Source organism: Ricinus communis, chromosome 1 (assembly GCF_019578655.1).
Source record: "Ricinus communis isolate WT05 ecotype wild-type chromosome 1, ASM1957865v1, whole genome shotgun sequence".
Lineage (NCBI taxonomy): Eukaryota > Viridiplantae > Streptophyta > Magnoliopsida > Malpighiales > Euphorbiaceae > Ricinus > Ricinus communis.
In genome coordinates, this window is record NC_063256.1 from 10,165,904 (window position 1) to 10,176,586 (window position 10,683).

The following is a 10,683-nucleotide window of genomic DNA, read 5'->3' on the forward strand; positions in this document are numbered from 1 at the left end:
TCAACCCACTTTTATTTTAATTTTAACTTTTTTCTTCTCAAAGTCGCACCAAGTCAAGGCATGGGCATTGGCAAATGGCAATGATGATAGAAGCTGAATTATCGATAAATATAATAATAGCAAAATATTGTAAATTGTAAATGTAAAGAGGATGAATTATTTTATATACCCAAAAACGGATAGAAGGCTGAATTATTGAATGATGAAATTAAATTCAGAGTAAACAAAATCAAGGTGCGGGTCCGCTGCTTATTTGATGCCAATCCAAAGTTGCTGACAAGACAAATTAGCCACTGTTCAATTCTTGTCCGTTTTCAATGATAAGGAGTGGGTACTTTCACAAGCCCTCATTTGCTTTTGTGGAATTCTCTAGAATCAAGAATGAGCTCATCTTTTCCTCTCAAAGAAAAGAAACAAAAAAAGGGGTGCAGATTATGCATATTAAATATTCTGCTAAAAAAGGGTTTATGCCATTGGCAGCCATGAACAATTCTTGAAGATACATCATGCTGCTCAAATTTAAGGTTACCATGATTCTTCGATTACTTGGATCATACCAACTCTTACGGCGACCCAGAAAGAAGTGATCATAAATAGTCACAACACAATACAGATGCACACCAAAGAGCAATAAAAATATAATTGATAAGGAAGCCAGTTATTATTAGAAACAAATATGGTGACCTCCTGATAAGCAAGCAGTTCAAGAAACAATGATAGACTTGTGCTAGGGAGGGGGAAAAACGTCTTGGGGAGGAATATATAATATGATCATACTAATCCTTCTTCATGACGGATCGAAAAGCAACTGCTGCGCCAAGAATGAGCAAGGGTAACAACAGTTGTAAGAGCTTGACTAAGACTGAACTGTGTGGGTTCTTAGGATGTTCTGAAGGTGGCCGGTACCTATTCCATCCTGGAGGTGGCATACTTTTCATATCCATGTTCCCAATATAGTACTTATGCATCATCTCTTTCGCTTCATCACTATGCCCAATATCTTCATAATCATCAGTTGCATCTTTCTCTGCAATATTTTATATCTTGTTGATTGAGTCTCACCATATTATGAAACGTTCTTGATTAGTAATACAGAGTTGGGCAGTACGAAAGAAAGGAACTATTGTTGTTTGCTGTTGTTTGTTCCTTGTTTTTAGTTTCTAAATTTTTATCGTTTCGAAGGAAAAATGAAAAGCACTTTTTATAGTTTTTTCAAAGTTGTGAAAAGTTTTTCTTTCTGTAGTAATAAAATAAATATTTTATTAATGTTCCGGAAACTCAACAACGAAAACAAAAATCAGGCAAAAAATTGATACTGAACATTGAGCAATTTTAAGGCAAAACCTATATTATTTGTACTATTTGTTTTGTTTCAGTCGGTCCCCATCCATATATGGGTTTTGTCTAAACTTAATTACCTGTTGCTGCAAGTAAGACTTCATCTCCTCCAGGATGTTCCTCCATAAATTGAGTTACATCATACACCTGGAGACAGCAATTCAGCATTAATAAATTACCCAAATCTTTTGTTTCTCTTCAGTCAACTATGGAAAGCAGAGACAGGAGTACCGACAAGTAAACCATGTAACATAAAGCTAGAAATTCACCGAGTGTTTGGCAGACATTATAGTTATATCAGCTGTGGGAAGAGAAAAGAAAAGAAAAGCATTACCTCGTTTGTTTTGATCGTAAGAACTACAACAAAGACAATTAAGAAAAGCAGTTGTAAACTGCTTTCGCAATGGTATGGTTTTTCAAAAAGCAAATCTTTAACTCAAATCACCGAGTTGTACCAAATGTCGTAAAATTTGCACTTAGCTGTAGCTGTACAACACTGCTGTTTCTAAGAATTCTTTGTTATATATGGCCGTAACAGAGATTACTCTTCACTAAATTTACAGGAACGTAATTTAAGTGCAGATCTAGCACTGTGGCTATACATCTCAATTTACTATATATTGATTATGATTCACGAGTAACTATATGAATAGATCGGATAGTGGCTCATGAAAAGATACACAAGGAGAGTTGACCGGATAATCCACATATGAAAAAAACAAACAAACGAGCAAACAAGTAAACCCAACCGAACTGACTGACCTTTCCATGAATTAGAAGCCAGCAATCGTTCCTATCCTTGTGCTTAAGCAAATCATCAAAACGATAGATTTTGGGTTCTGAAGCCATTTTCTTTGCTGCTGTAAAAATGAATCAAAACCCCATCAGCCAAAAGAAAAAAAAAGAAAAACGAACCACAAGTTAGATAATATGTAGAAACTCTGATAAAGAAGGAAAGAATCAAAGGGCCTTACATCTGAAAGGGAGAAGCAGAGGAGAAGAGGTAAAAAGCACCAAGCTTTGATAAAAAAAGGTCAAACTTTTAAGCAAACGCCCACCATATATTTATATATCCTCTTAAATAAATTCTGATCCTCTCTCTGTTATTGTTATTAGTCAACTTTTTATATTATTAAAAGAAATTTTTATTTTTTAATTAGTCTAGGAGCAAATCTCGACTTGTAGAAAATTAATTTTATTTCATATAGTCAATATAGGAGTAAATTATTTTATGCAGAAACTCAATTTAGATATATATTTTCAATTTGAATAAAATGTTAAGTTTTAAGTATTTTTCTTTATTTATAATAAAATATAGGTAATATAGGGACTAATAATTGAATTTGCTTGCGCACCAAAAACAATTTGGTCACGTTGAGAACAAAGTGGGTGAAGAAACACATTTAGCCTCGTTTTATTTTATTTTGTAGCCCTTGGCTATCATTTCAATGCATAAAAACGAAAAAGCTCCATTATTGTGGAAATGACTGCCACTTTTTCCTGCCTGCCACGATATGTTCGTCTATTATTTAAGAGAAACAGAAAAAGAAAAAGAAGAAAGAAAATCCTGGTGAACAATTAGAGCAGCCACGTCTCAAACCATATACTGCACAAAATGGATACAAAAACAGATAGAGATTGAGTAACTGGTCCAGAGTAAATGAATTAAATTGTTGAATCCTTCTGGGTCCTATATGTATCTCTGGTTTTTATGGTTGGGTTGATTGAGTGCGGTTGCCCACTATTTCCTATTTCTTATTCTTAACTTGGCAAAATCGTCCATTTCCAGGGAAATTTATTATCTGGAGTAAAAAAAAAAAATTGCCTACTCCATGGCCCTGCCATCCGACAGATTTATGATATACATATTGGTTCGTTATAAATATTTCCCATACATTCAACGGCTTTAACCAGTGCATCCAGTATAAGGTTAGGTGATTCCCATTTCTAAATTCTAATCCTATTCTAGTTAGAATTGTAGAGCCAAGAATGTATGTAGATAAGTATATACAATTAGGGCATAATCACTTCCTGTTGCGTTTACATAAATGAGAAATGAAATTGGTGGTGGACAATTGGACATTTTCAGGTCCATTCTTTCTTCAAGAAGTTGGAAGCTACAGGAAGTAGCACACTTGAGATCTCAATGTCACCATTGTTGTACTTGTCATCATCAGCGAAGGAGTGTGTGTTCGCTCTTTTGGAGTAATGGCCAATTAATTGGCCCCTAAACTTTCAAGATAGACCTAATGAGCCCATTTTGAGCTTCCTGACCATATTAGCCCCCCAATTTATCAATTTCGGTTCATGTTAGACTATTTTTGCATTGAGTCGATGAAGTGTGTTCCTTCTATAATTAATAAAAATTTAAAACTAAGATCATAAAATTTATTATCTGATATCTATTTTGTTAGTGATATGGTCAATCTCGAAAAATTTAGAAGGCCAAATTCGCCTTTAATTCCCTTTTCTTCTTTTAGGTTAGATAGGGTGAAGTTGCATACACAGTGGACTCATAATGAACAACGCAGCATTGAAAAACAACTGTCCTTTATCCATAACAGTATTATCAAGATGACAGAATCTGAACTTTGAAGGCATTGCCTATCACCCAAAACGGCAATTTAAAAAGAAACGAGATTTAACGGTGGTATGGTAAAAAAGTTGCTCAATTTAAAAATTCAGAAAAAAATAATATAGAATTGAATGTCTTATAAAACAGTTTATTCGATATGATATTAATTTTAAAATTGAAAAACTATTTACTCAATTTTGGCATATATTTCGCTTAGGTGATAATTAAGTAGTATTAAATATTTTTCAAACAAGTTAATATTATAAAAAATTGAAATATTCGTTATCATCTAATGGTGAAGTGTAACTCTCACCTATTTATTACAGCTTTGGAGAAGTTAATTTTCACCCCTATAATCATGGTAGAGAAGAAAAATGTGATTAGTTTATGACGTTACATTTTTTAAAAGAAAAGTACTAAACCTGGGTTAAAAACTTAAGCTTGATAAAAAAATTTAAAAAGAAAATTAGAAAAGAAACCCTTAAGATCTCAAATTGCAACATGGAAATTGGGCCAGAAATCTAAATGGACCATTCTTTTAGTTAATGCCATTTTTGGGCAAATGGCAATGCTTCAAGAGAATGATGATCTTTGACTCTATTCACTTCGCCTAGCCCAGTGAACACACCACCTATGCCCCTTCCTATTCCTCAACACCAAGATGGCTTCATATTAAAATTAGGAACTTTTGGCGCGAGGAAGACATTTGCACTTAAAATTATTTTTAGATGCAATTACATCCTTAAACTATTAAACAACTTTCATTCATACCCTTTCTAGAATTTAGAATTAAACGGAGTTAACATTGCTGTCAAATATTTGAGCTGTTTTTTCCTCTCTAAAACCCTCTCTATTTGTTTGTATTATTACTTTATAGCAAAAATCCATTTGTTTTTCACAGGATAAACCATCGTAATGGATTGATTAACAATCTGTCTCTCTTTTAATTACTCTCACCATGCATCACCCTTCAACTGTAAACCAAGAATCCAGTTTATGGTTTCATTTTGTAGGTCCATTGGTTTATTTTTTGGTCCGACCAGACGAATTCTATGAACTGTTGGCAAAGCTCTTTATATTTTGAAGTGGTAATTCGAGAACAAGAGCACCACTTTTTCAACCAAGTGAAACAACGTGGCTAGAGCTCATGGTTTACATGGTTAAATAAACTAATTAATTATATAACTTAAATGGAAAAACATTAACTATCAAGCGTGGTTTTGTTTTTCTAACATGCCATGCTCAATTTACTTCAAACTATTTTTCTTCTCTACTCTCGGAAAAAGCTTTAAATTGTAGTGATTAGAGGTAAGGATAGTAGTGAATAAAGTATTTTCAGGTACTTAGATATTTAATTCAATTTTAATAGGACGGATTTGAGAAGTATATAATTGAATTTAACGATTTTAGTTTTAATTTTTAATATTCATATAATAGATTTGGATAAAATTTAAGTTGAAAATGCTAGGTAATATATATCTATTAATATCTATAATTTACTTATATTCTTTTTTATTCGACGGATCTTATATATTTATAAATTTATTTTTTGTCTAATTAGATTTTTTTAATTTAATTTTTTATTTTTATATAAAATGAGTTTATTAAGCATATACTTATTCATTATATAAATAATTAAAAATTATTAATATAAATAGACTTTTTAGCCGGTAGGGCATTCATTATCCATTAATACTTATAAAATATATTTTATACTTATAAAATATAATCAATTTTGAGCATGTTCGAATAGTATACAAATAGTATTAATTGAATTTGGGACGAGAAATAAAATCAAATTTTTAAATAAATTTTCAATTAATAGAAATAATTATATTTTAAATAATTTAGAATTGTTATCTTTTATTAGACAGGTATTTTCTATTGGAATAATTGTATTTTAAAAAGAAACATTAAGAAAGGAGGAGGCAAAAAGGAAAGAAAATGAGCATTACATATAAAGTAAACTTTAGCTGGGTGGTTGTAGAACATTGGATCCGTGACTAAAAACACAAACAGAAGTGGGTCGTTGTTCAGGGGAAAAGGATTTAACCTTTTAGAGGTATTTGTTTGTCCTAACAGTGTAATGATGTACCTTCAACAGCGATTATTTGTACACAAAAAGTTCAATTATTTTCTAATGAAAGATCCACCGAACCAAAATGTCAAGCCATTAAACAACCAAAACCTGTTAAGACTTTTGTGACAACCAAACATCCAACACTCCAAACACACCCACTAGAGAATAAGTTTACACAACAGAATCACATGGTTCAATTCACAAATACATGGCCACCCCATTATCATTGTCCACATAATTAACAATTAATAACAAAACAAAAAAAAAAATCATTAAGAACAATACCCGAAAACGTTTTCTAGTAAATTAATCAGGTCATTACTCACACGTTCAGACTGTAAGACCTACAAAATAAGGGTAACGAAAAAAAATATTAATAACCATGATAATAATGTTGTAGATATACAGATACAACAAAGAATAATGAAATCTTTCAGAAAAAGATGAACAATGAGAAAAAGAAATCATAACAGTTTTCATTTATCCCTATCCTATTTGTGAGTGCAAAGTTATAAATTAAGTTAATAAAATATTAGTTGAGCTCGGTTTGGTATAAGAATTTAAGATTTGCACTTAACTCTACTTAATCAAGTTGATGACTTTACTCTATTTACGAGTTTGAAATTATAATACTAGCAAAATCTCGACTTGATCAAGGCTCGAATTTAACTCTACATAGATTCCAACTATATATCATAATTTTTAATTTCAAATAATTCAAATAAAAAAGTTGGAAGACAAACTTAAATAAAATTTATTATTTAATTGTATTTTAAATGAAATTAACGTTCTTACAATTAAAATTATATTTATTATTTTAATTAGAATTAATTATTTTAGCGTTCTTAAATTTTATCAATTGTACTATTACGTCTCTGTTTTCAATATGACAAAACTCAAGTTATAATTAATTCCTGAGAACAGAGGACCTACTGTGTGATATAACAAAATTTAAGTACATTAAGATAATCGATCCTTTTAATTATTAGAGTTTTGGGTACAGTTAAATAACTGTCCAATCAAATTCTACTATTTTTACGGGTCAAGTCCAAATAGCTTAGCGCATAGTGACCCATATACACCCTTGGCCCTCTATTGGCAGACACGGCCGATGCAGAAGTAGAATAATCATGGGCCAGAGTTGGACTCTAACAGAGGACGAGAACCGTTCCATCCTTTGCCAATTTCATGACAAGATAAATCAGCATGCATGTTTCCTAATTTGACAATTTCCTCATTGGATTTATGTTTTGAGTCATTTTGTAAGGAGGGACCCTTTATCCGATAGATGATTAGTGTTCATATCCTATCGAAAATGACAGCATAGGCCAGCTTGAGTTGAGCCCTTCTCTCCCTCTACCTTACCAATACCATTCATGCTATTGGAGTACGTACAACTAGAAGAGGTTGCTTCCAATGCTTTCCTTTTAAGTTTAACTATGTCATATAGTAATTTATGGTATGATTTTTGTAGTGTTAAGAATCTTATGTTATTGTTAATGTATGTTTAGCATATTATTTCTTTTGATGTATATCTTGAATAAAACAGGCACACTCTATTCAATCTGGGGCCATGGGATTATTAGGTCCCATGTGTAGTGGGGCTCTGATAATATTGTGGTCATGCTAATGAACTTTGTTGACACACCCAATGATTGGATGTTTAAACATATTGTAATTATCCATTGTACTAAATGTGATACTATACAACTCAGACAAATTATATGTTTTAAGTCATGTCCAGAATGATGTAGTTTGGTTATTGGTGTTGATTCATTGGACACAAAATTTTTATTACTATTCTTCCTATCTATCCATCAGGAGTTAGCTATGTTGTCTAATTTGTATTTAAGCAGGGTGTTGATTAACCCAGTATTAAGATTAACCACATATTTGCCAGATTTCATAATTGAGTTATGAAATTACTGCTGCAAAAGGAAGTCCTAACAAGGAGTTTGAATTTTCAATGACTACCAAGTTAGAACTCTCTTAGACTTGGTTGTAAGATTCATTTTATTATTTTGTGATGCATAATAATTTTTATTTTCTTTTTCCCACAAAAGGAGACCACAAAGTAAAGGTTCATTCTTTGAACTATTTAGCCTAATATCAGTCTCTAAATTTAAGGAAATCGCTAAGAGTTGCCTCTCTGCTGTATAGCTCAATCCAAATTCTAAGCTAAACAAGAACAATAAAATAAATAAATAGATAAATAAATGCTAAGTGGCTGTTAGCCACTGAAGTCCACTCTAGGCGTCAAATTCATGGGGTAGTGTTTGTTTAAGCAAATAAGAGGGCCGATGTAACAGCTGACGAAAGCTCCAATTATTAATGTGTTTCTTTAATTCTAACTTTTGCTACTAATAACTGCTCAATGATTTATGTAATTCAGGGGATGTTTGGTTTGGTTTGGTTTGTTTAAGGGTTCTCAACGAGGGGAAAAGTGAATAAGTAAAATGTATGAATTTTTTAAAGTTTATGATGTACTAAGATTCACTAAAATGATAGATTCCAAATATATACTTATGAGATATCTTGTACGTTAATCTAGCGATAAAATAATGTCACTTTAAAAAATGGATGTTGGAATTGAAAATTAAATAATCTATCAATAAGAGTTCTATGCAATTTATATTTTAGATTTTAAAATCACCATCAAATTCATGATTTTATATATGCATAATAAACAAGTTAAATTCATGAGATAAAGAAACTCTTTAAAAACTTCACTTTCTTAAATTTCCGCAAAATTTGTCCAATCAAGGCCTTAAAAATCTCTCTGACTAAAGATAATTTTATGTCCACGTTAGCTGTAGAAGAAAAATATGAAAAAATGAGATATTTACCTGGTGGATTTAGAAGCAGAGAAACTGCTTCATTTCCTTTGCTACTACCAAATTCCATGATGCTACTCTTGTTTTGATAGTCTGTTTTAACGCCTTTGCCTTCAAGTTCAGGATGGATTTTTCTCTTTAACATCCTCCTCATCAACTGCAATTATACATGAATATGTCACATTGCAAACTACAATTACATGAAGTACATGCATATGCACTGTATTACTATTTATACGCACTTGGTTAAATTTCTTGATTGGACGTGAATCCTCTCCGACATGAGATATGAGCTTCTTGGCAAAAGATAAACTGTTCTTTCCACGAACAGGTGGCTTTCGACCTGACTTGAGTTCGTTTTCTACAGGATCCGGTTTCTTTTTCATGTCAGAGTCCGCCAAGAAAAGTTCTGCTAGTGTAATTCTTTCACCTTTTCTTTTTCTTTGAAGATCACATGAGCTGTCTTCAATTGAATCAATCGTCATTATCATATTAGATTTGATAGCATTCGCATCAAGAGCTGGTCCAATGTCCTCAGAGTTGTGCTCAAATCTTGTGAATATTAAGGGGTTCTCTTCTTCTTCATCACTAGCATTAATATCATCATCGTCATCATCGCTACTGATCGAGTATTGTACATGTTCCTCTTCGTTGTCATTATAATCATCATCATCTTCTTCTTCAGAATCTTCCTCTCCTTCACTTTCCAAAACAAAATATTCATTTTGCTGATTGAAAGGTTTTAAAGGGTCAAGGCCTAACGTGCCAATTGTTAAAATGCCATCTCTCCAGCCATCAAGAACATCGACGAGGGCTACTTGTTTAAGCAATGCTTGCTTGTCAGCTTCATTTGTAATGGATTCAGCTTTTTTCACATTTCGGGCTAACCCATCTGTCCAAAACATATTCTTCAATTTATTTTGCCAAATCACATGAACAATAATTGTAATTATATACAACAAATGTAGCCAAAAGAAAAAAGTAAGGGAAGAAAGAAAGGAAAGAAACTTTTTAGCAGACCAATACACACACAAATGATTGTAATGCAAGCAACGGATAAAAAATAAGGAAGTCTACTAAATAAACAAGATAGATTAAATAAATAGCCATTAAAGTAGTTAATCATGAATATAAAACCTTTAAGGACACCATTATGAAACCTTCTTTGCACCCAATTGAAGATCTGTGACCAAAGAAACAAAAAAAAAAAACTATATTAATCAAAAGAGGAGAAAGAGATTTTTAAAAGTGGGGGAAATCACTGAAATGTGCCATATACTTCTAACCTTCATGCTCTCAACTTCTTGAAATCGAATTGATACAAAGGAAAGGAGAGTCAGTAAATGGAAATGAATTTAGAGAAGAGCTAAACAAAAAAAAAGGAGGGGCCAAATTGGTGTGGAACCCTTAAGTGATGACAGGTGGCCAAAAAGAAGTGGGGCCATAATATAGCTATGTTCTGGGTGCATGGTATGTTTGAGAGGCCACAATGTTGGGTCTATCTGGCTTGATCGATGTGTCGAAATTCTCGAAATGATGTGTGTTTATATGCATATATTGCATGCATGCTTGCTTGCTGCAGTAAATGGCTATTCTATTGAGATATATACCTAACTCTACCTAATGTCTTTTTTATTTCTTTCTGCTATCTATTTATGTATTTAGTTAACCTTTTTAACCCTTCCCGATTTTCAACAGTTTCCCTTTCTCCTTAGCTATATATCCACATACTTGCTACTGAGAATTTTGTGCCCGAGAGGAGTCAGTCATTATCTTGCTACAGATCTCAGCTATGAAAATAATTCGTCAAACTAAAATAATTTAGTAAATTTATCACCAATTTTCATAGCTATTTG

The 10,683-nt window shown here is 32.1% G+C and overlaps 2 protein-coding genes across 3 annotated transcripts; both read right to left on the reverse strand.

Moving 5' to 3' along the window:
• Positions 1 to 614: 614 nt before the first annotated feature.
• On the reverse strand, positions 615 to 2,463 carry LOC8273047 (cytochrome b5). 2 transcript variants are annotated; one of them, XM_002533287.4, is made up of 4 exons: positions 2,313 to 2,463; positions 2,101 to 2,198; positions 1,419 to 1,485; positions 615 to 1,027 (listed from the first exon to the last, which is right to left on the reverse strand). In XM_002533287.4, the coding sequence occupies exons 2-4, from the start codon at positions 2,185 to 2,187 to the stop codon at positions 777 to 779; spliced, it is 405 nt and encodes a 134-aa protein (XP_002533333.1). In that variant the 5' UTR covers positions 2,188 to 2,198; positions 2,313 to 2,463; the 3' UTR covers positions 615 to 776. The 2 variants fall into 2 exon arrangements, with proteins under 2 accessions (XP_002533333.1, XP_015583357.2); XM_015727871.3 differs by lacking the exon at positions 2,313 to 2,463 and adding an exon at positions 1,574 to 1,639 and having other exon boundaries at positions 2,101 to 2,204.
• Positions 2,464 to 6,086: 3,623 nt separating this feature from the next.
• On the reverse strand, positions 6,087 to 10,248 carry LOC8273046 (protein TILLER ANGLE CONTROL 1). The gene is made up of 5 exons (XM_015727872.3): positions 10,114 to 10,248; positions 9,965 to 10,010; positions 9,070 to 9,719; positions 8,840 to 8,984; positions 6,087 to 6,337 (listed from the first exon to the last, which is right to left on the reverse strand). The coding sequence occupies exons 1-5, from the start codon at positions 10,117 to 10,119 to the stop codon at positions 6,324 to 6,326; spliced, it is 861 nt and encodes a 286-aa protein (XP_015583358.1). The 5' UTR covers positions 10,120 to 10,248; the 3' UTR covers positions 6,087 to 6,323.
• Positions 10,249 to 10,683: the final 435 nt, after the last annotated feature.

Excerpts from the sequence above, each read along its gene's own strand:
- LOC8273047 (XM_002533287.4), bottom strand. The coding sequence starts at position 2,187 with ATGGCTTCAGAACCCAAAATCTATCGTTTTGATGATTTGCTTAAGCAC. Across the intron at positions 1,486-2,100 it reads GGCTTCTAATTCATGGAAAG|GTGTATGATGTAACTCAATT; the intron begins GTCAGTCAGTTC and ends TGCTGTCTCCAG. Across the intron at positions 1,028-1,418 it reads AGTCTTACTTGCAGCAACAG|AGAAAGATGCAACTGATGAT; the intron begins GTAATTAAGTTT and ends AAAATATTGCAG.
- LOC8273046 (XM_015727872.3), bottom strand. Across the intron at positions 9,720-9,964 it reads TCATAATGGTGTCCTTAAAG|ATGGGTTAGCCCGAAATGTG; the intron begins GTTTTATATTCA and ends TGTTTTGGACAG. Across the intron at positions 8,985-9,069 it reads CAATCAAGAAATTTAACCAA|TTGATGAGGAGGATGTTAAA; the intron begins GTGCGTATAAAT and ends GTATAATTGCAG.